Here is a 25668-nt window from a genome sequence, read left to right on the forward strand (position 1 = left end):
TCCCACCTCAGGCTTCCAAAATGCTGGGATTATAGGTGCGAGCCACCACACCCAGCCTGTTTATATTTTAGAGTATGCAATCTGATAATTTTTATTTTCAATGAAATATCTATTATTTATTGATTACTTTTTCATATAAAAGTAAAATCATGTTCTTAGCAATAATTAAAGCTATACAGAGTTATTTAAGGAAAAGAATAAAAATTATTTCTTTCAGCATCCCCAGCACATGACTTAACAGCTCCATATGTATTTTCCAGAAATTTTCTGAGAATTAATGAACAGATAATTATTTAGTAACTATCTTAAATTTGTTCTCCACACTTTTGTTCTACTTTCTAAAAACAAAAGCTTTTTTCAGGAGGTGGGAGGACTGAAATCAACCGTGACTGATACCAAGATCAAATTATCTGCTTTCTTTTTTTTTAACATTTGGTTGCTGTACTTTTTTTGCCCACCTTATACTTTCCACTTTTAAAAAAAGTATTTTGTTTCTGGTGTGTTTCTTGAATAGATCTTGAATTAGGTTTTGCTGTGTCATATCATCTGAAAGGTTTATTTTAATAGGTAAATGTATATATTAATATGCAGATACATTTGGTTTGGGTGGTATTACTTTATGTTTGGCTTTCAATTTTAAAGCCTATAAAAAATCTCCTTCTCCTCCTTTTTCCCCTCCTCACTCATCCCCCGACTGCTCTCCCTCATGTGTGTGTGTTCTGGCTTATGGTTTAGTTTTAGCCTTTTAACTCTACTATTCATTACTTATTTCTTTAGATGGCATCTATTAATCCCCACTGTGAGAAGTCATGAAATTGGTATATTTCTTGTTCCTACTCCCTTCCTTCCCTCTCCTCTAGCACCTGATTTTAGTACATTGTATTGTCTTAGTGTTTGCCGTTATACCTTGAATATGCTTATACTATGACTTGTTAGCTTTAAACAATATTCTTTGACATTCCCCCACCCACCCCTATCAATTAAAAAAATGAGGAAACCAGCTTACTTATTCTACCTTCCACCTTCTTTTCCCTTTCTCCTTCTGAAGGCTTTGTTGTATCATTTCTATCTTGTCACTGCATATAACATTTACATTCTCCTCTATTACCCTACTTCTCACTTTGGTTTTCAGCTCTAGACCTGTAATTATTAGATCCAGTGCTCATTACCAATCCACTGACTGCCCTTTGTCTCACTTCTCTTTTGATTGCCTGGAACTTGTTCTCTAGAGTCCTCCAAAAAGACTCATAAGAACAATATTCCCTGATGAGTTCTTGCATGTTCTAGTTTATTGCCTAAACAATTCAACAGCCGTTTGACTATTAGATCATGCTTTCTTTCCTTGAGGATTTTTTTTTAAGTGTAGCTCCACAATCTTCTAGGGTTAAATGTAGCTATGGAGAGATCTGAGGCCAACTTAATTTTTTTGGTAACTCGATCTTGAAAAGAATGTCTATTTTCCAGTTGTTGAGTACAGGGTTCTCCATGTGTTCATCAGATCAGGCTTATAAAAGTGGTGTTCTAAACTTCCTAGTGAATGGGTAAAATATTTCACTGAAACTTTTTCAGATGAAAAGAGTTGTGTAGATGGATGGTGGTAATGGTTGCCCAACACTGTGAATGTGCTTAATGCCAACTGAATTGTACACTTAAAAAATGGTTAAAATGGCAAATTTTGTTATGTGTATTTTATTACACCAAAAAAACAACAGACGAGGTGTGGTGGTTCATGCCTGTAATCCTAGCACTTTGGGAGGTGAAGGCGGGTGGATCACTTGAGGTCAGGAGTTCGAGACCAGCCTGGCCAACATGGCGAAACTCCGTCTCTACCAAAAAATACAAAAATTAGCCAGCTGTGGTGGCGCACACCTGTAGTCCCAGCTACTTGGGAGGCTGAGGTGGCAGAATCGCTTGAACCTGGGAGGCGGAGGTTGCAGTGAGCTAAGATTATGCCACTGTGCTCCATCCTGGGTGACAGAGCGAGACTCCGTCTCAAAAAAAGAGAAAACAAACAAAATCTTCCTGGTTAAAAAACAAAAACCAGCCCAGGGTAATGGCACATGCTTATAGTCCTAGCTACTCAGGGGGCCAAGGCAGGAGGATGACTTGAGCCTAGGAGTTCAATACCAGCCTGGACAACACAGTGAAACCTTGTCTTTAAAAAAAGAAAGAAGGAAAAAAAACTTCCTGTTGAATTTTATGTTCTGTCTTTATTTTTAAACTTTATTCCTTATTATGGTACATAATGGTTTTTGCCTCAAAGTATTATTTTTGTCTACTATTAAAGCGTATATGCCGGCTTTCTTATGATTAGTATTGCTTCTTATTTCTGTTTGCTTTCAGCTTCCTATGTCCTTATTTTTGTCTGATATATGTCTCATAAATAGCATGTAGGGCCAGGCAGCAGTTGCTCATGACTATAATCCTAGCACTTTGGGAGGCTGAATTAGGAGACTCTTGAGCCCAGGATTTCAATACCAGCCTGGGCAACATAGCAAGACTCCATCTCTACAAAAAGTAAAAAAATTAGCTGAGCATGGGAGCACACACCTATAGTCTTAGCTACTTGGGAGGCTGAGGCAGAAGGATAGCTTGAGCCCAGGAGTTCGAGGTTGCAGTGAGACGTGATAGCACCACTGCATCCAACCTGGATGACAGAGTAAGACCTGCACTCTAGGTAGATAGGTAGGTAGGTGGGTGGGTAGATAAGTAGGTAGATAGGTAGGTAGGTAGGTAGGTAGATTGATAGATAGATAGGTAGATGTATTTTGTGTGGGTGTAGTTTCTTACATCCAGTTTGAGAATCTGTCTTTTAACTGGTAAGTTTAATCTGATTTATGTTTACTCTAATTTTTGAAGCATTTGAATTTTTTTTTCTATTCTGTACATCCTATTATTTACTGTGTTTTCTCTTTGCTTTTTTTTTTTTTACCATCCATTGTACCAATCCTGTTTTGTTTTCTCTTTTTTCCCTTTTTTCTGTTTTTTTATCTTCTATTCTGATATTATTTACTCTTAGGTTTTTATCATTATATTATATATGTATATATATAATATAATATAAATAAATATATATTATAAATATATATATAATATAAATAAATAAATATATATCATAAATATATATAATATAAATAAATATATATATTATAAATATATAATATAAATAAATATATATTATAAATATATATAATATAAATAAATATATATTATAATATATATAATATAAATATATATATATATATATATTCCTCACTTAACAAAGTCTAAAGTTGTTAACATCTCCGCAATACAGGAACCTTAGAATAATTTGACACCCTCTTCTACCTTACGTGTGTGTTGTTATCCTCCGGCATTTTATTTATTTATTTGTTTGTTTTGTTTATTTATTTATTTATTGAGATGGAGTTTTGCTCTTGTTGCCCAGGCTGGAGTGCAATGGCGCGCAACCTTGGCTCACCGCAACTTCTGCCTCCCGGGTTCAAGCGATTCTCCTGCTTCAGCCCCCTGAGTACCTGGGATTACAGGCATGCACCACCACACCCGGCTAATTTTGTATTTTTAGTAGAGATGGGGTTTCTCCATGTTGGTCAGGCTGGTCTCGAACTCCTGACCTCAGGTGATCCGCCCACCTCGGCCTCCCAAAGTACTGGGATTACAGGCATGAGCCACCATGCCCAGCCCTTATTTCTTTATTTGTACATCTCTAAAAGTAGTTGTTATGGTGGTTGTTAGCATTATAATTACAACTTTATATACTCATTTCCTGTTTAGATTTACCTATATATTTAGCAGTTTTCACCATCACTGCTTGTATTTTACGCCTTATTTCTGGATTCAGTTTTCTTTTTCCTGAAATACAATTTCCTTGTTTTGTGTGTGTGCATATGTGTGTGTTTAGTGTTCTCAGTAAAGAATCATTACAATAAGTAAACCATCTTTTTTTTTCTTCTTTTAAATAATGGCTTGGTCAGAAAAAAAATATTTTCATGCTTTCTTTTATTTTGTTGAAGGGTCGGCTATCAGTTTATCATTTATTTTTAGATAATATTTTCCCTATAACTGGTTTTCATATTTTTATCTTTTTCTTTGGTGTTGTCCAAATTTCACTACCATGTTTTGAGTGTATATTTAGTTTTATTTACTTTTCCAAATTTATGTTTTGTGTCTTCCATGAATTCTGGAAAAAGTCTACATAATACTTTCAGATATTTTCTCTCCCATTTTTTGCGCTCTGTTTTCCAACTACTCATATTAGAGATATTTATTCTGTTCCCTGTTACTTAATCTCGCTTTCATATTTTTGTCTCTCTGTGTTGAATTCTAGATAATTTCTTCAGCTCTGTGTTTTAGTTCATTCTTTTATTTCCTCAGAGGTGTCATGTTTATTTCATCCACTTAATTTTTAATTTCAATGACTGTCTTTTTCATTTTTATTTTTTCTCACTTTTTCTTTCTTTCTTTTTTTTTTTTTTTTGAGACAGAGTCTCGCTCTTCGCCCAGGCTGGAGTGTAGTGTTGCAGTCTCAGCTCACTGCAACCTCCATGTCCCAGGTTCAAGCCATTCTTCTGCCTCAGCTTCCTGAGTAGCTGGGACTACAGGCATGTGCACCATGCCTGGCTAATTATTGTATTTTTTGTAGGGACAGGGTTTCACCATGTTGGCCAGGATGGTCTCAAACTCCTGACCTCAAGTGATCTGGCCACCTCCGCCTCCCAAAGTGCTGGGATTATAGGCATGAGCCACCGCACCTGGCCTCACTTTTTGTAATCTTTTGTTTTCAGTTCCTCCTTTATAGTTTTTATTATTTTAAATATACTTACTTAGTTGGCTTACTTCTAGTATCCAAGTTCCTTTAGGTATAGTCCTGTTATTTGTATCTTCTGATTCTCACTCCTAATGAATTGATTTTTCCCTTACATGTTTTATACTTTGGGACTGTGAGCTTTCATTAACAGAGCTTTGTCTCTTGAATCCTGGCAGCCAGGATGGAGGGTGTATACCTCTACAGTGGTTTTGCAGTTTTTCTGTTTTAGAAATATCACAAACTTGGAGCTAATATTGAGTTAATTTCTCAGCTTGGAAGTTCCTAGACCATGTAGATAGGGTAAATTCAAACTCCAAAGCTGCCTGAGGACAGCTGTGATCACTGTCACAGCTGCATAGTGATCCATTTGACCATAAGACTTGTGACCAAAAAAGGATTTTATCAACTATAGCAGCTACATCTCATTGAGAGACCAGCAGCTACCTAAGTACGTAGGCTCTGCAGCCCCTTTTCCCACTTTGGATGTGACTTTCACCTTTGAGAGCCTTGGGTGTCTGTAGGTCACTTTGATACATAGAAGCTACATCCCCTTTCTTCCAGCAATCTTTTATTCTGTACTAGTGACCCCAGCCCAGAGGCAGTCCCACACAACAAAGGTAGCATACACATTACTCATCTGTGCTAACTATGGAAACCACGCAAGGTCATTTTCAGGATGGTGTTAACCCTTTACTCACAGGTTCACAGGTTAAAAACAGCTTAAGATTTACAGTGGGGGTCCTCGGTTCTAACTTCCCACTCTGCACAGACCTAAGGCTTTGCATCTGCTCTGCCTGAACGTTAAAATCACTGTGTTACCAAGACTGGCCATTCCCAATTCCTTTCACCAAGGGTAGCCATAATGTTACCCTTTCTTTTTGGTCCTGTTAATTTCTTTTATTTCTTTGAGAGTTCAGTTCAGCTTGGGATTTGAAAGGATGTTGCTCTATCTTACCAAGCATTTGTAGATGCAGCCATGCATCACTTAATTATGAGGATACATTCTAAGAAATGCATAATTGAGTGATTTCATCATTGTGCAAACACCATAGAGTGTACTTACACAAACCTAGATGGTATAGCCTACTCATATCTAGGCTATATGGTAGATAGCCTATTGCTCCTAGGCTACAATCCTGTACAGCATGTGACCATACTGAATACTGTAGTCAATTATTACACAATGGTAAGTATTTGTGTATCTACACCCATCTAAACATAGAAAAGGTACAGTAAAATTATGGTATAAAATATTTAAAATGGTATGCCTTTATAAGGAACTTACCATGAATGGAGCTTGCAGGACTGGAAGTTTCTCTGGTTGAGTCAGTGAGTGAGTGATAAGTGAATGTGAAGGTCTAGGACATTACCGTACACTATGATAGACTTCAGAAACAATGTACACTTAGGCTACTCTAAATTTATGTAAAATACTTTTTAAAAAAAAATAAAGTAACCTTAGCTTACTGTAGCTTTCTTGGCCGGGCACGGTGGCTCACGCTTGTAATCCCAACACTTTGGGAAGCTGAGGCAGGCGGATGACGTGGTCAGGAGTTCCAGACCAGCCTGGCCAACGTAGTGAAACCCCATCTCTACTAAAAACACAAAAAAATTAGCTGGGTGTGGTGGCACATGCCTGTAATCCCAGCTACTTGGGAGGTTGAGGCAGGAGAATTGCTTGAACTTGGGAGGCGGAGGTTGCGGTAAGCCAAGATTGCGCCACTGCACTCCAGCCTGGGCGACAGAGCAAGACTCTGTCTTGAAAAAAATTTTAAAAAAACCTTTCTTACTTTATAAACTTCTAATTAAAAAAAAAATTTTTTTTTACTTTTTTGTAATAACAGCTTAAAACACAAGCACATCGTATAGTGGTATGAAAATATTTTATTTCCTTATATCCTTCTTTTATATGCTTTTTTCTATTTAAAAAATTTTTTTGGCCAGGTGCGGTGGCTCATGCCTGTAATCCCAGCACTTTGGGAGGCCAAAGCGGGCAGATCACCTGAAGTCAGGAGTTCAAGACCATCCTGGCCAACATGGTGAAACCTTGTCTCTACTAAAAATATAAAATTATCTGGGCGTGGTGGCACATGTCTGTAGTCCCAGCTACTCGGGAAGCTGAGGCAGGAGAATCGCTTGAACCTGGGAGGCAGAGGTTGCAGTGAGCCAAGATCGTACCATTGCATTTCAGCCTGGGCGACAAGAGAAAACTCTGTCTCCAAAAAAAAAAGTGAAAAAATTTTTGTTTTTTGGTTTTTTTTGAGACAGGCTCTTGCTCTTGTCGCCCAGGCTGAGTGCAGTGGCACCATCACGGCTCACTGCAGCCTCAACCTCTCGGCCTCAAGCAGCTCTCTCACTTCAGCCTAAGGAGTAGCTGGGACCACAGGCACATACCACCAAGTCTGGCTAATTTTTATTTATTTATTTATTTATTTATTTATTTATTTATTTAGCAGAGATGGGGTCTTGCTATGTTGCCTGTGCTTGTCTCAAACTCTTGGGCTCAAGCAATCCACCCCCCTTGGCCTCCCACAGTGCTGGAATTACAAGAATGTGCCACCACACCCAGCCTTTTTTCACTTCTTAAACTTTTTTGTTAAAAACTAAGACACACACACCTAGGCCTACACAACGTCAGGATAATCAATATCACTGTCTTCCACCTTGAAACATCTTGTCCCACTGAAAGGTCTTCAAGAGTAATAACACACATGGAGCTGTCATCTCCTATAACAATGCCTTCTTCTGGATGCCTCCTGAAGGACTGCCTGAGGCTGTTTTACAGTTTACTTTTTATAAGTAAAAGCAGTACACTCTAAAATAACAATAAAAAAAAGCATAGTAAATACATAAACCAGTAACATAGTGGTTTATTATCATCAAGTATTATATACAGTACATAATTGTATTGCTATACTTCTATACAACTGACATAGATTGGTTTACACCAGCATCACCACAAACACATGAGTAATTTGTTGCACTATGGCATTATGATGCCTATGATATCACTAAGGTGAAAGGAATTTTTCAGCTCCATTATAATCATATGGGACTGCCATCATATACGTGGTCCGTTGTGACTGAAACATCATCCCATGCATGACTGTACTTTTAGCATTTCTAGGTGTTTGTAGCAGGAGATTTTCAAATTATCCCATTCAAAATACTACATTAGAAGAAACTTTGAAAGGACTTAAAGAAAACAAAATTTAAATTTCCTCCCTGCCCCCTCGCAATAAAGAAACTACTTAACCTGAATTCAAATTGTGATTCCACCTTTTTTTTTTTGAGACCAAGTCTCACTCTGTCACCAGGTTGGAGTGCAGTGGTGTGATCTCGGCTCACTGCAACCTCCGCCTCCCAGGTTCAAGTGATTCTCCTGCCTCAGCCTCCTGAGTAGCTGGAACTACAGGCACATGCCACCATGCCCAGCTAATTTTTTTTGTATTTTTAGTAGAGATGGGGTTTTACCATGTTGGCCAGGATGGTCTCAATCTCTTGACCTCATGATCTGCCCGCCTGGGCCTCCCGAAGTGCTGGGATTACAGGCATGAGCCACCACACTGGGCAGACTCCACATTTTCTTAGCAGTATAATCTTTGGCAAGGTACTTGGCCTCCCTGAACTTTCTCCAAGCATTATATGGTGGTATCAATATCTCTTTTGAGGTCCCGTTTTGAGATTTAGTTATTGTCAGTGGTAAATTTCAAACACCCTAGAATGTTTTACGAAGTTCTTCTAATTAAGCCCCTGCCTAGGTCTTCAGCTTCCCCTCACCATTTCCCAGAAATAAGCCAGCATAGGCTGGGTGCGGTGGCTCACGCTTGTAATCCCAGCACTTTGGGAGGCCGAGGCGGGTGGATCACCTGAGATCAGGAGTTCAAGACCGGCCTGACCAACATAATGAAACCCCATCTCTACTAAAAATATAAAAATTAGCCAGGCATGGTGGCACATGCCTGTAATCCCAGCTACTTTGGAGTCTGAGGCAGGAGAATTGCTTCAACCCAGGAGGCGGAGGTCGTAGTGAGCCAAGATCGCACCACTGCACTTCAGCCTAGGCAAAAGAGTGAGACTGTCTCAAAAAACAACAACAACAACAACAAAAGAAATAAACCAGCATAGTAAACTACTTATAAGTTTCTTAATTGTTCTTGTTCTCTGTAGCTTTCAATCCTTTATACTTAGTGTTCCTTTTTTTAAATACTGTCTTCCCCTTGTTCATCTTCCACCTAACTGTTCTTACTAATCCTTGGTGATTAGCTTAGATATCAGTTTCTCCAGGAAGTTGTCCCCACTGATCCCCAAGCCTGGGTTAGGTTCCCAGGAGTCCTGTGTGCCTTCTGTAACACCTTGTGTTTTCCTATCATAGCTCTCAGCAGCCTGTTTACTTGTTTGAACGTTACTTGAGAGGAAGAATTTTTGGCTGCTTTATTCACTATTGTCTCCCCAGCTCCTAACAAAGAACCTGGCACACAGCTCAATACATGGTAGCTATTATTATTATCAGCACCTTCATCTATCATAATTCTCAAATGTCTGGTTGTTGCATAAATAACTCTTAAGTATGCCAAGAAGCTTAGAGTTAAGTTACAAGACTGACAAGGGCATGCATTGTTTCAGAGCCATGTTTGGGACCTTTGTTTTTCACTTATTCAATCATTTTCCCTTTTTATACTAGGAACTGACCCAGGAGTGTGATGAAAAGAAATCGCAGTATGATAGCTGTGCAGCAGGCCTCGAAAGCAATCGGTCCAAATTAGAACAGGTAAGAAGAGAGTTTTTATTTTAACAATTTAGCAAAAACTACCTGTGTGTACACCTGTAGTCCCAGCTACTCTGGAGGCTGAAGCAGGAGGATTGCTTGAGCCCAGGAGTTTGAGGCTACAGTGAGCTATGATCACACCACTGCATTCTAGCCTGGGCCACAGAGCAAGACTCTCTCTCTAAAAAAAATGTTTTAAATACTGCCCGTGTATGCACATTTTCACTACATCAATGTCAAAAGATTCCCAATCTTTATCATCATCTCCCAAGCCTGTCTCCTAAGCTCCAGAGATCTCTATTTCTTTAATTTGTACACAATTTCCCATCTGTACCACTCCCAGCAAAGTACAAGGCTCATTATCTGCTGCCTGGCCTCCCACAGTCAACTTTTACCTATTCTCTTGCTTCTACTCTTGCTCTCCTAAGGTTTATTCTTCATAGGGCAGCCTAAGAAACCTGTTTAAAATTTTTGCCACCCTTCATTGGCTTCCTGTTGCACTTAAAATAAAATCTAACCACCAACTATGGTCTACAAGGCCCCACCTGCCTTACGAACTTCGTGTCCATGTGCTCTACTCCTCATCCATGGAGCTTCAGCCACTCTGACCTTCTTCCTGAACTTCAAACAGGCCAAGCTTGTTTTCACTTTGGGATTTTGCATGTACTCTTCCCTTCTACGTGATATACTCTGCTCCTAACTCTTTGCCCTCCCTTCTCCTTTTCATCGCTAGGTCTCAGGCTCAGTGTCACTGCCTCTCAGAGATCTCTGATCACCTGATGTTACCCACTCTCCTTCCCAACCTGGCCCACCCAGTCCCTCTATCACATTCTACTGATGGATTTCCTTCATAGCACTTATCCCCATCTCAAATATCCTTCATTATGTCTCCTTGTTTATGTTGGTTTCTTCTACTTCAGTGAAAGCAGGGAAACTGCCTGTTCACTTCTGTGTCCTCAGCACTTAGAACAGTGCTGGACACACAGTAGGTACTTAATAAATGTATGATTGGGCCAGGTGCAGTCGCTCATGCCTGTAATCCCAGCACTTTGGGAGTCCAGGGCGGGAGGATCACTTGAGGCCAGGAGTTCGAGATCAGCCTGGCCAACATGGTGAAACCCCGTCTCTACTAAAAATACAAAAATTAGCCAGGCATGGTGGCACGTGCCTGTAGTCTCAGCTCGTCAGGAGGCTGAGGCACGAGAATCGCTTGAACCTGCGAGGAGGAGGTTGCAGTGAGCCAAGACTGCACCACTGCACTCCATCCTGAGTGACAGAGCGAGACTCTGTCTCAAAAAATACAATTGAACTTGCAGGTTATAGAGTGATATGAGTATTCTCTAGAAAAAATTATCTCTTATCGTGCTAGAATAAACAAAGTTAAAATTGCAGAAGAGGAAATGACTCTGATGGTAGTCCTTTGTTGTACATCTAAAGTCATCATCACCATATCTGTCTCATTCTTTCAATAATGTCACCTATCTAAAATTATATATTATAGGAAGTTAGAAGACTCCGTGAAGAATGTGTTCAAGAAGAAAGTAGATACCATTATACAAATTGTATGATTAAGGTAAGAAAAAGTAGATCAAAAACATTTCTGAGTTTTTTCTATATCAAAGTCTTCCCTAAAACTTGAGTCTTTCTATTTAGAACCTAGAAGTTCAACTTCGCCGTGCTACTGATGAGATGAAGGCATATATCTCTTCTGATCAACAAGAAAAAAGAAAGGCAATTAGGCAAGTAATTTTGTTGTTTTATATTGAGATACTTAGTATTTTCACCAATAAAAGTTTTATAAATAAGATAGAATTATACAAATTTAGCATATTTAAGTAAGTAGACACTAAGATATTATTTAATACTAAATCTTACTAAACATCTAGATATTTTAGCCCTGCTAAGTAGGAATACATATGATTTTATTTCTTGCTTGCTTACTTTTTGACTGTGGTAAAATATATAAAACATAAAATTTGCCACTTTACCCATTTTTAAGTGTACAGTTCATTGGCATTGATTACATTCACAATATTGTACAGCCATCACCACTGTATATTTACAAAATTTTTCATTATCCCAAACAAAAACTCTTGTAACCATTAAGCAATAACTCTTCATTCCCCCCCACCTAGGAATATATGTAATTTCATAATTGCTTTGTCATAAGCAGTAAAGTTGATCTCTTTTTAAAGTCCCACATGGCCTAGACTCTAGTCATCTGCCTGCTAATTGTGCAGTGTGATGACTGCATTTTAGCTGGAAACTGTGTGATTGCAGTGTACCAGTCTTCAAGAAGTATATATAAATACTACTTAGTCCTTATATGGTGCTTTTTTTGCAATCCCAGCTTGTGGCATACTGTAATAAATCAAATCCTGCCTAAAAAAAACACATTTATGGTTGAATTGCTAGCTGTGATAAAATGCTGTCATTGAACAACATAAACCTTATTTGCTCCTCATCACAATTCGAATGTTAAATGTTTTGCTATTACTATTCAGTAAAAATTCAGATAAAATATAGGACTCACGTTTATTCTAGATTGCATTGAGATTTTGAGTGGCATGTACATTAATGTTATAAAAAGAGGCTGGGCATGGTGGTGGGCACCCGTAGTCCCAGCTACTCAGGAGGCTGAGGCATGGGAATCGCTTGAACCCCAGGGAGCAGGGGCTGCAGTAAGCTGAAATCACGCCACTGCATTCCAGCCTGAGCGACAGAGGGAGACTCTGTCTTTTTAAAAAAAAAAAAAAAAAAAGGAATCTAAGAAATAGAGTGTCTTTCAGAATCTGAATTTTTTTTCAATGTAATGCAGCACTAGAATGCAAGCCAGACTGAAAATACTGTATAAATAGAGCAGTGTTTTTTCTAATACTCTAACATATTAAACTAAAAATGTACTTATTCATATTCTTTCATTGTATGTAAACTTCGTTCATATAAATCTATATGGCCAATGATAAGAAATGAGAAAAGTTAAATTTGTTCTTAAAAAATAAAAATTTTTATAAATTAAGTTCTATTTCTTCCAAAGTTATTGATATAAATAGTAAAGAAGGAAATAATTGCTCTTGAACTATTCATTTTTTGATCTGTCTTCTAGCCAGATTTCTTTTTTTTTTTTGAGACAGAGTCTTGCTCTGTCACCCAGGCTGGAGTGCAGTGGCACGATCTCGGCTCACTGCAACCTCCGCCTCCTAGGTTCAAGCATATTCTCCTGCCTCAGCCTCCCAAGTAGCTGGGATTACAGGCACACGCCACCACGTTTGGCTAATTTTTGTTATTTGTATTTTTGTAGTTTATATTTTTGTATTTTTGTAGAAATGGGGTTTCACCATGTTAGCCAGGTTGGTCTCAAACTCCTGACCTCAAGTGAACCGCCCTCCTCAGCCTCCCAGAGTGCTGGGATTACAGGCGTGAGCCACTGCACCCAGCCCCAGCCATCAGTCTTTATCCTTAACATGTCACCTGCTTTAAATCTCACATTTTGTCTTAAATAGTATTGAAATATAATTTTGTTTACAAATAAAATACAATGTTATTATGTTTTTAATTTTTACATTAAAATTATTTTTTTAGCTTGCAAAAGAAATACTTGTAAAAACAACAGTAACCATTATGAAGTAGTGTGCACGGAAGTTGAATGTTGTCCATATTGCCATGCCTCAGAAATGTCTACTGTTAATACTTTGGTGTACATTGAGCCATATTCTTTTCCCATGTGTTTGCTGATACATCTGTATATATGTGTGTTAGTTAATGCATGGGAAATGTTATATGTATGTGTGTATACACACATGTATACATACATATGTATATAAAAATAAGATTAAACTGCACCTGGGTGTGGTGGCTCACACCTGTAATCCCAGCATTTGGGAGGCTGAGATGAGCCAATTGCTTGAGCCCCAGAGTTCAAGACCAGCCTGGGCAACATGGCAAAACCCTGTGTCTACCAAAAAAATACAAAAAAATTAGCCCAATATGGCGACACATGTCTGTAATCCCAGTACCTGGGAGGCTGAATTGGGAGATTCGCTTGGGCCAGGGAGATGGAGGCTACAATGAGGTGTGATCATGCCACTGCACTCCAACCTGGGCAACAGAGTGAGACCTTGTCTCAAAGGAAAATAAAAGATTAAACTACATATACTGTTTTTCTCTTGATCTAGAATATTTTCCACTTCAGTATTTATAGATTTACCTCATTCTTTTGTATAACTCCTTGTTATTTCTTTGAATAGATATGCCGTAATTTGCTTAAACATTTTCCCATCTATAAACATTTAGTTTGTTTGCATATTTTCACTATTATAAGCATTGATGAAATAAATAGTCTGCTTTTGTGTTTATTTAAGTTATGGGATATTTTCGTAGGATGACTTCCTAGAAGTAGAATTGCAAGATTACGTGCTACTTAATGTTTATTTAAAATGTATATCCTTTCTCCTTTCTACAAACCTCTTCAAAAACAATGTGTAATTTAAGCAAATGGGTTGCCATTGTTTTGAGGGTAGATTAACCAGAAATAGTATTTAAAATTTAATTATCTTAATTTCCTATGGAATGTTTTGCTTTCTTTTTTTTCCTTAAATTACTATTTACTTGAAGAACTAACTAAAGATGGGGAAAAACAAAGAATTTGATAATGTGTTTCATTCTGACTCCAGTACCCTAAACTATATTGCCTAGTGTATTTTAGATAGATATATCAATTTATAATTCACTTGTATGATCAAATCATTTGAAGTAAACTGAAAGTAAATCATTGTGTTGACTCCCTAGGGAACAGTATACCAAAAATATTGCTGAACAAGAAAACCTTGGAAAGGTAAGAATTATTATTTATTTTTTTAAATGTGTCTAACTGATTCAGGCTTTCACTACTGTACATGGTTTATGACTGTCATTCTTTTCAAAAGGTCATAGTACAGTTTTTGAGGGGAAATTGTTCATTCTTTTTAAAGATGGAAGACTTCCTTAAGAATTTAGTTTTACAGAAATAAAGACACAATGGATTTTTGAAAGAAAAAATTATCTATTTTTAAATCACAGACAGTTCATGATAATGTTCTGCATTATAGTTTTCAGATTATCCTCAGGCTGGGCACGGTGGCTCATGCCTGTAATCCCAGCACTTTGGAAGGCCAAGGCCGGTGGATCAGTTGAGATCAGGAGCTTAAGACCAGCCTGGCCAACATGGTGAAACCCTGTCTCTATGAAAAATACAAAAATTAGCCAGGCGTGATGGCAGGCGCCTGTAATCCCAGCTACTCTGGAGCCTGAGGCAGGGGAATCCCTTGAACCAGGGAGGCAAAGGTTGCAGTGAGCCAAGATTGTGCCATTGCACTCTAGCCTGGGTGACAGAGCGATACTCCATCTCAAAAAAAAAAAAAAAAATTATTCTTAGATATCTCTTTATGAGATAGGTGTAAATTTATTCATTTACTTTATTTAATAAACACAAAGTTCTAGGCCCTAGTCTAAGCCCTTTACAAACATTGATTTATTTAATACAAACAACTGAAAAACCTTGCTTGAGATACTCAGCTCCCTCCTGCCAGAGTTATCTGATGGCAACTGAAATAGGACTGTATAATTATTGTTCTTAGTTCTCTGAGCCACTCCTAGAAGTGGTAGAGAGTAAGTTATGGCCTTGACCATCAGGACTTAAATGATCAACTGATTAGTTATTCTAGCTGACTTCATAAAGCCACCAATTTAACAAAGACACCAGCTTTGCATTCTTAGGAGAAAAAAAGAAAAAATGTATACTAACTAATAATTCAGAGGAAAGATGACCAGTCATCAAGTGACTTGGCTTCACTCTTAGGCTTGTGATTCTAAACAAGCCCTCTAATCACTTTAGAGTTCATTTCCTCATATTTAAACTGAAACACGTAGATGAGAAATTTAAAAATTAAATTACCTAGATTGATTTAGATGAGTTATAAGATCATCTTCATTGATTTTAAGTCTATAGTGCATAATGAAGACTAACTGTGTTTCACTATACAACATTTTTTCTGTTTCTTTAGTTTCACTATTGAAAATGTTTTCTGGCCAGGCAAAGTGGCCCATACCTGTTTGTAATCCCAGAATTTTGGGAGGCTGAGGTGGGAGGGTTGTTTGAACCCAGCAGTTTGAGATCAGCCTGGGCAACATGGCAAGACCCAATCTCTACAAAAAATACAAAAATTAGCCAGGCAAGGTGGCCAGCACCTGTAGTTGCAGCTACTCGGGAGGCTAAGGTGGTAAGATTGCTTCAGCCTGGGGAGGCAATGCTGCAGTGAGCCAAGATCATGCCACTGCACTCCAGCCAGCCTGGGTGACAGAGTGAAAAAAAAATGGTTCCTACCATTATCATACCAAAATATCATACCAAAAATAATTTAATACTAATTATATTGTTAAGCAATAACAATTGAATGTTAACATCCGATACCTAGTGTTCAAAATCTTTTTCTTTTTTTTTCGAGACAGAGTCTCACTCTGTCACCTAGGCTGGCTGGAGTGCAGTGGCACAATCTCAGCTCACTGCAGCCTTGGCCTCCCCATACTCAAGCGATCCTCCCACCTCAGCCTCCTGAATAGCTGGGACTACAGGAGCATGCCACCATGCCCAGCTAATTTTTGTATTTTTTTGTAGAGATGGGGTTTCATCATATTGCCCAGGCTCTTGAAACTCCTGGGCTCAAGTGATCCTCCCACCTTGGCCTCCGAAAGTGCTGGGATTACAGGCACGAGCCACGACACCTGGACTTCGTATTAGGTTTCCTTTTTTTTTTCTGGCAATATATTAGGGAAGGGTCTCGCACTGTTACCCAGGCTGGAGTGCAGTGGTGCAATCTCGGCTCACTGCATCCTCTGCCTCCCAGGCTCAAACGATCCTCCCGCCTCAGCATCCCCAGTAGCTGGGACTGCAGGAGTGCACTACCACGCCTGGCTAATTTTTTTGTATTTTTTGTAGAGATGGGGTTTCGCCATGTTGCCCAGGCTGGTCTCAAACTCCTGAGCCCAAGCAGTCCATCCACCTTGGCCTCCCAAAGTGCTGGGATTACAGGCACAAGCCACTGTGCCCAGCCTTCTTACTAGGTTTTCTAAGTTTGTAGCATCATAGGTAGGGATTGTTTAGCTGCAATTTTTCTTTTAAAATACTAACTATATATAGATGTCTAATTTCATTGTTCAAATATTCTGAAACCTGTAAATGATTATATATTTATTGAAGTTTGTCCATTCTTAAAATACAAATAAAAAATATGGCTTCATTTCCATCTTAATATGTATTTGTACAGTTTAGCTACTGGTATGACTCAATAAATTGGTGATGGCAAAGTTATTCACTCTTATTTACGTTTTCCTGGTTTGAATCATTATTAAAAACACATGTGTGTCTATCTATGCTTGTACTTGAAAGATGAATTAGCTCCTAGAAACCTATAAGTAAACTTAAGAAAACAAATGGTATAGAACACAATGGAGTAATTGGTAAATAAAGGTGATATGTTCCTTACTTAAAAAAAAAAAAAAAAACTTGGCTGAGCGCAGTGTCTCATGACTATAACCCAGCACTTTGGGAGGCCAAGGCAGGCAGATCACTTGAGGTCAGGAGTTTGAGACCAGTCTGGCCAACATGGCGAAACCTCATCTCTAGTAATAATACAAAAATTAGCCAGGTGTGGTGGCATGTGCCTGTGATCCTAGCTACTCGGGAGGCTGAGGCATGAGAATCACTTGAACTCAGAGGTTGTAGTGAGCCAAGATCACGCCATTGCACTCCAGCCTGTGCGACAGAGTGAAACTGTATCTTAAAAACAAAAACAAAAACAGAAAAACAGCCCAGGTGCAGTGGCTCATGCCTGTAATCCTAGCACTTTGGGAGGCCAAGGTGGGTGGGTCACCTGAGGTCAGGAGTTCAAGACCAGCCTGGTCAACATAGTGAAACCCCGTCTCTACTAAAAATACAAAAAACTAACTGGCATGGTGGCAGGCACCTGTAATCCCAGCTACTCAGGAGGCTGAGGCAGGAGAATTGCTTGAACCCAGCAGGTGGAGGTTGCAGTGAGCAGAGATCACCATTGCACTCCAGCCTGGGAAACAAGAGCAAAACTCCATCTCAAAGAAAAAAAATGATAGCCTTTATTATGGAGATTTTCAAAACTATATTTTAATCAATTCATATATATCCATCATCCAACTCTAATCATTAAATTCGTGGCCAGCCTTGTTTTGTCTATAATCTCATCCAGTACCTGCCCCAAATTTTTTTTCTAAATTATTTTTAAGCACATCTCAGACTTCTTATTTTATCTCATCACATTTCAGTATGTATCATAAGCACTCTTTTTGAACATAACCACAATACCATTATCCTACCAAAAAGAATTTAAAATAATTACATAACATCCAATACCCAATGTTCAAACTTCACCGTGATTTATTTGTTTGAATCAGGATCCTAATAAGAGTCCATACATTGTTATTAGCTTATATATCTCTTAAGTCTCTCTTTCTCTAGGTTACTCCCCCATCATTTTTTCCTTACAATTTATTTGTTGAAAAGAAAAAAAAAACTGGTTATTTGTCCTAGTGGGTTTTCAACATTTTGAACTTTGCTGTTGGTAACCCTTTGTTGTCAATTAGCACGTTCTTCTGTCCCCAGTATATCCTGTGAATTGGTAGTTAGATCTAGAAGCTTGATTAAATATGTTTTGATATTTGGCAAGAATACTTCATAGATGGTGGTATGTGCTTCTATCAGGAGGCTTTCTTCTTATGATGTAGACAGCCATTGATAATCATTTCCTAGATCCTTAATTCATTAGAAGTTGCACAGTGGTAACATTCTGATTATGTCATTTGTTCTTCATTTATTGGCTGGAATAATTTTGTAAAGAGCAACTTCTCCTTATCTTCTGTTTACTTACCGAGTTATATTCGTATAAGAAAGGTAGAATAACTGCTTGATTCACTATTTACTGGTTTTCAAAATGATGAGTTGGTTCTTTATCATCCTTCAAAAGTAATCTTATGACTTTTAGATTGAACACATTTGATATGTTTCAATCTATTGTGATTATTAGTCCCATTCGTATTCAAATTTGGCCAGTGGAAGCCTCTTTAAGTCAGTTTTTGAATCCTTTTGAAAAAATCCTAGTAGACTTTGATGGCTTCTTTGTTTTCTGGTGTGGCAAAATGTTCTAATTTCATACTGTACATTTTCTGTCTCAAACCTGAAATTAGCTATTTCTCTAAAAAGTGTTCACCTGTGATTTGTGAATGAATGACCATTATATCAATGAAAATAAATAAAAAATAAAAGGAAGCCTTCTTGAAGCTGATTCCTCCATTTACTGGGAGAATAGTGAATTCTGTGTACCTTACTTCACTTATGGGATGACACACCATACTTAAAAGGAAAAAAAGAAATAATTTTCGTATTTGAAAGCACATATTTGAATCAAATTTTAAACATTCATTTGTATAATATTTTAACTAGAGATTTTTGGATTTGTAGGATTTTATATGATTGTCAAAATTGACTTTTTTTGTTTTTTTTTGAGAGTCTCAAAATATATCAAGTATATTTAATCAAGTGAACCAATGACTAGCTCATTCCCCAAATGTCAGACTGTATCATTTAAGAAGCAAAGCTTTTAATCCTCAAACTTCTAGAGTAGATCTAAATTTTCAAGGCAAACAGAACAAACCTAGCCTTTCAAAGTGATGATAGTCTAAGCCCTCTAAGCCAATATAAACTGGACATCCATAGACCTCCTCAGGCCAACTGAGTTTCCCCCCTTCTATACCACCACCTCCTCCTTTAAAGAACAATGAAATCCGTGATTAGTAATTTTTGTACATTGCAACTGTAAACAAATGTAAATGATAATAAGATTTAAAATATATACATACTAACATCAGTTGTATTCATAAAGTTAAAGGTTTCAAACACACATGGTTATGAAGCAAATTAAATTTAATATTTCTGACACAGACAGTGCCTACATCCTGTCTTTGGTTCTTTAAATAACTTTTATAGGTTGTTAGGATTTTTTGACAAGGAAATTATTCCAGTGATATAAGAAAAGTTACAGGTTAAGTAGTGCCTTAATTTAAAATCGTGTGCAGAAGTCTTAAAATTCTTGGTCTGCCTTAATGGCCTTTCTAAATACTTTTTAGTTTATAAGGATAAAATATTTGTTGTAAGATACATTATTTGTTACATAAACTTAAATAGATGTATTAATATGCCAGGTATTGCATCAAAAAATTTACTGGTTATATTTATATTTTTAAAATTTTGTGTTGTTTTCTATTCCTGTTTGCTGTTAACTTTGCTTTCATTGTGCATAGCTGGGTGGGCAGTATTTAATGGGTGGTTTGAATCTGGTCCTTAGCTTAGTTAATCCTCTTATTTGGGCAAGTACCAACTACCAGCATTCTCATTTGTGTCTCAGATAAACTAGTATATTGACCATATGTTAAAAGAGGAAAGGATGAGGATGTTCCTTTGCACTCTGCCTCTGTGTCTCTGCTTGCTTTTCTGTCCCTCTTGGTGATTCTCTCACACTCGGTGTCAGTACAGGTATTTCTGACACACTGCGTTTCCTTCTATGTGCACTATCACCTTCTCTACCAAAATGTCAACTGTAGTTGTCTCTAGCACATGGGATTATGAATGAATTCCTTTCTTTTCTTTTTCTTCTCTTCTTCTTCTTCTTTTTTTTTTTTTTTTTTTTTTTTTGAGACAGAGTTTCACTCTGTCACCTGGGCTGGAGCGCAATGGCAGTCACAGCTCACTGCAGCCTTGAGTTCCCAGGCTCAAGTGATCTTCTTGCCTCAGCCTCCTGAGTAGCTGGGACCACAGGCATGTGCCACCATACACAACTAATTTAAAAAAAATTTTTTTTGAGACAGGGGGTCTCACTTTGTTGTCCAGGCTGGATTCTCTCTCTCTTTTTTCCTACCCTGTCACTTATTGTCTCTGACTTTGTGTCTGCTCTTGGCTTTCAGTCACCCTTCCTCAATTTGCCATAATATAGAACCAAAGTATATTTTTGTAATTTATTGAAGATTCTTTTATTCCTGTTTAAAATTTTAGAGTCAATGAGTAAAACAGTTTTGGCAGGTGGACCGTCTAAGATGTTAGTAGCAAAAACAATTCTGAGAAGGATTTTGGCTTATTTAATAGTATACTATTTTTGTAATCACTGGGCCTGCTCCCTGAAGTATATGTGCATACAATTTGATTTATTTGGACATAAATAGAGTATACACTGTTTCAGGATAGAATAGAATACAACATTTAATAACAAGAACATATATAATACATGATAACTTATCAAGTATTTCAATATCTATTATGTCACTTGAAAACATAATCTTACCAAGTAAATACTTTTATTTTCCCCTATTATTAGCCTTGATTTGGTTTTTTGTTTTGTTTTGTTTTGTTTTTAAGAGACAGGGTCTCGCTCTGTTGCCCAGGCTGGAGTGCAGCGGTGAGAGCATAGCTCACTGCAGCCTCAAATTCCTGTCTCAAGTGATCCTTCCACCTCAGCCTCCCAACTAGCTAGGACTACAGGCACGTGCCACCACCATGCCCAGCTAATTTTTTAATTTTTATTTTTGTAGAGACAGAGTATCATGTTACCCAGGCAGGCCTTGAACTCCCCGGCTCAAGCAATCCTCCTGCCTTTGCCTCCCAAAGTGCTGGGATTACAGGCGTGAGCCACCGTGCCCAGCTCCCAGCATCCTATTATTCACCTTAATTTTTTTTTATTTTCTAGAGAAAGAATCTCACTCTGTTGCCCAGGCTGGAGTGCAGTGGCACGATGTTGGCTCACTCCACCTTCCAGATTCAAGCAATTCTCCTGCCTCAGCCTTCTGAGTAGCTGGAATTACAGGCACATGCCACCGTGTCCGGCTAATTTTTGTATTTTGTATTTTTGTATTTTTAGTAGAGATGGGATTTCACCATGTTGGCCAGGCTGGTCTCGAACTCCTGACTTCAGGTGATCTGCCCACCTATATAGCATGAGTCCTGTTTTCCACTTGAAACTCCAAGCATACCTGACATATAACAGGTGCTCCATAATTATATCCTGAATAAGTAAGTATTAGGTTTTAGTATATAGAATATACTGAGCCTGTTGGTTTCTTGAGAAATTTTTATGTAAATGGAAATTCTAAAACAAAATATGGACATTTCTCAGGCTTAGGCTAATAAATGAATTATTTTAAAGCTATCTGAGCTATAACTATACATTCTTGAGTAATATGTCATGTATATCCTCCTAGCTGGTTTTCGCTGGAGAACTAGAAAGGCAAGCAGTTTGACTTAGAGTCTCATAGTGGCACGATTGCAGCTCACTGCAACCTCCACCTCCCAGATTCAAGCCATTCTCCTGTCCCAGCCTCCTGAGTAGCAGGGACTACAGGCACACGCCACCATGCCCTGCTAATTTTTGTATTTTTAGTAGAGATAGGGTTTCACCATGTTGATCAGGCCAGTCTCGAACTCCTAACCTCAAGTGATCTATCCGCCTCAGCCTCCCGAAGTGCTGGGATTACAGTCATGAGACACCATGCCTGGTCTATTAACCTTAATTGATAATTGAGAAAACTGAAGTCCCAAAAAATTAAGTGCCTTGCTTACCACTAGAGAAGACAAAACCAGATTAAAACTGCAGTCTTCTGACTTCCAAACTCTACATTCTTCTTTTCACACCATGATACTGTTCCACTTTCCTAACTATCTTTTTCTCTCATTTCCTTTTATAGTTTTGTGTGGGTTTTTTTGTTAGTTTGTTTTTGTTTTTTTGTATTTTCTTTGAGACAGAGTCTTGCTCTGTTGCCAAGCTGGAGTGTAGTGGCATGATCTCGGCTCACTGCAAACTCCGCCTCCCGGGTTCAAGCTATTCTCCTGCCTCAGCCTCCTGAGTAGCTGGGACTACAGGCGTGCGCCCCTATGCCTGGCTAATTTTTTTTTGTATTTTTTTGGAGAACTAGAAAGGCAAACAGTTTGACTTAGTGTCGGGGTTAGTAGAGATCTTGATCTCCTGACCTCATGATCTGCCCGCCTCAGCCTCCCAAAGTGCTAGGATTACAGACATGAGCCACCGCATCTGGCCTTAGTTAACTTTTATAATCTTAGTTTTGATACATTATAGAGTATGTGGTTTAGCTAACTATTATTTATCTACTGTAGAAAACATACCATATTCATCTGACTATAGCAATAGAAATAAACCCCTGTAACTGAGATTTAATTATTCTTGTTTTTTTTTTTTAATGATAGAAACTTCGGGAAAAACAAAAATTTGTACGAGAAAGTCATGGTCCAAATATGAAACAAGCAAAAATGTGGCGTGATTTGGAACAATTAATGGAATGTAAGAAACAGTGCTTTCTGAAACAACAAAGCCAAACTTCCATTGGTCAGGTAATTCAGGAGGGAGGAGAGGACCGGCTAATACTGTGAATTCTTGTGTCATCGTTTGGGGTTTTACTTGATACCACTAGCTATAAGCCTAATCTCATAACATATTTCTTTTTTGAAACTGATTTGTATAGCATTTTGTTTTCAGATGAGCCATTCTTTATTAAGTTTTCATAGAAAATAATGTTGAGGTAGATTTAGTTTTAATGTTTTTTCACATGAAAAAGAGGCTTTTATTATTTTCCATAGTTTAGACATCACTGGCATCTTCTGAGTTTTATGAGACAGGAAACTAAGTTTACTATCTGTAAATGTAAACGTATGTCCATTAAGAAACATGTAGTTTTTTTAGAATGTAATAACCCAATGGCTTACTGTTTTTCTTAATCTCTTTTAAAAAAACTTTAGAAGAATCTTTTAGGAACGAATATCTCTTGTTTTGAAGAAACATTTATCTGAAGTTTAGCAGTTCCTACAGTTTCACTTCAGTTTATTTTTCTTCTGTAAAATGCAAGAAAATTTAATATTTTGACTAACATGTTTATTCTGTTTGTATAATTTAAAGGCAAATAAACTTGGTACGTATTTCATGTCTATTTAAAAAATGTATAGTTGTCTTGTGTCAAAAATTTATTCTTTTTAAAGTAAGTATTAACATCTAATATTAATTTGAAGGATTATTACTTCTTTTCTTTTTTTTCTTTTTTTTTTTTTTTGAGACGGAGTCTCGCTCTTTTGCCCAGGCTGGAGTGCAGTGTCACGATCTTGGCTCACTACAATCTCCACCTCCCGGGTTCACGCCATACTCCTGCCTCAGCCTCCTGAGTAGCTGGGACTACAGGTGCCTACCACCATGCCTGGCTAACTTTTTGTATTTTTAGTAGAGACAGGGTTTCACCATGTTAACCAGGATGGTCTCGATCTCCTGACCTCGTGATCCGCCCACCTCAGCCTCCCAAAGTGCTGGGATTACAGGCATGAGCCTCTGCGCCTGGCCACATTATTACTTATTTTCACCAAAAATCTATTGCAGATTTTTTTTTCTTTTTTTTGAGGTGGAGTCTCACTCTGTTGCCCAGGCTGGAGTGCAGTGGTGTGATCTCAGCTCACTGCAACCTCCACTTCTGGGATTCAAGCAATCCTCCTGCCTCCACCTCCCAAATAGCTGAGATTACAGGTGCCCGCCACCACACCTGGCCAATTTTTGTATTTTTAGTAGAAACAGGGTTTCACCATGTTGACCAGGCTGGTCTTGAACTCCCAACCAACCTCAGGTGATCTGCCCACCTCAGCCTCCCAAAGGGGATTACAAGCATGAGCCACTCATTCCTGGCCTATTACAGATTTAATAATATAATAACGAGGCTGGGCACAGTGGCTCATGCCTGTAATTCCACTACTTTGGGAGGCTGAGGCAAGCAGATCATTTGAGATCAGGGGTTTGAGACCAGCCTGGGCAACATGACAAAACCCTGTCTCTACAAAAAATACAAAAATTAGCCAGGTGTGGTGGCACACCTGTGGTCCCAGCTACTTGGAAGGCTGAGGCTAGAGAATCACTTGAACCTGGGACATGGAGTTTGCAGTGAGCCAAGATCACGCCACTGTGCTCTAGCCTGGGCAACAGAGCAAGACTCTGTCTCAAAAAATAATAATAATAATATAATAATAATAATCTGATAGTTGTGGGAACTGTTTATTTTATTTTATTTTTTCTTTGAGATAGTCTCTTGCTCTGTTGCCCAGGTTGGAGTACAGTGGCGCAATCTCAGCTCACTGCAACCTCTGCCTCCCAGATTCAAGCAATTCTCCTGCCTCAGCCTTGCGAGTAGCTGGGATTACAGGCATGCACCACCACACCTGGCTAGTTTTTATATTTTTAGTAGAGACGGGGTTTCACCATGTTGGCCAGGCTGGTCTCGAACTCCTAAGGTCAAGTGATCCACCCACCTCAGCCTCCTAAAGTGCTGGGATTACAGTTACAGGCATGAGCCACCACACCCGGCCTGATATTTTAAATATAAAAAAATTGTCATAGAATATAGATATCACATATTAAATGTAGCACAAGACTCAAAGTGAAATTCAAGAGTTCAAAGTGCTTCCAATCTCTGCTTCATTTGGACAAGGTACTTGAAGATTTCTTTGGTTTCCCTTAGAAAGATACCAAATTCATGTGCCATGCTTTACTTCATTTCAATTTCAGTACTTTTTCAAAATATCTTGCCTTTAGATTTGAAAACTCAAATTTCAAATTGTTAGCACGTCCATCTTAGGCTAGTTCTTTTCAGCTGTCTTTAAAAAAAATTTTTTTTTTTTGGAGACAGGATCTTGCTCTGTTGTCCAGGCTGGAAGGCAGTAGTATGATCATAGCTCAATGCAGCCTCAAACTTCTGGGGTCAAGTGATCTTCCTGCGTCAGCCTCCTGAGTAGCTAGGACTATAGGCACATGCCACCATGCCTGGCTAATTTTTTTTTTTTTTTTTGTAGAGATGCCATGTAAGCTGTTTTTGTGTCAGTGTAAACAAATACCTGAGGCTGGCTAATTTATAAAGAAAAGAGGTTTAATTGGCTCATGGTTCTGCAGGCTGTACAGGAAGCATGGTGATGGCATCTCCTCTTGGCCAGGGCCTCAGGAAGCTT

The 25668-nt window shown here is 38.3% G+C and overlaps 1 protein-coding gene across 3 annotated transcripts in view; it reads left to right on the forward strand.

The window, feature by feature from the left end:
* Window positions 1–23634, forward strand: part of IFT81 (intraflagellar transport 81) — a 96111-nt gene extending 72477 nt beyond the window's left edge. For 2 of the 3 annotated variants that reach the window (XM_030821364.1, XM_030821366.1), the window contains exons 14-18: window positions 9492–9578; window positions 11077–11148; window positions 11229–11314; window positions 14364–14409; window positions 22885–23632. In XM_030821364.1, coding sequence (XP_030677224.1) covers window positions 9492–9578; window positions 11077–11148; window positions 11229–11314; window positions 14364–14409; window positions 22885–23067 — 474 coding nt within the window. In that variant the 3' untranslated portion in view covers window positions 23068–23632. Of the gene's footprint in view, window positions 1–9491; window positions 9579–11076; window positions 11149–11228; window positions 11315–14363; window positions 14410–22884 lie in introns of all 3 variants that reach the window. The other variant, XM_030821363.1, reaches the window with a different exon arrangement.
* The last annotated feature ends 2034 nt before the right edge of the window (window positions 23635–25668 follow it).

Source organism: Nomascus leucogenys, chromosome 10 (assembly GCF_006542625.1).
Source record: "Nomascus leucogenys isolate Asia chromosome 10, Asia_NLE_v1, whole genome shotgun sequence".
NCBI lineage: Eukaryota > Metazoa > Chordata > Mammalia > Primates > Hylobatidae > Nomascus > Nomascus leucogenys.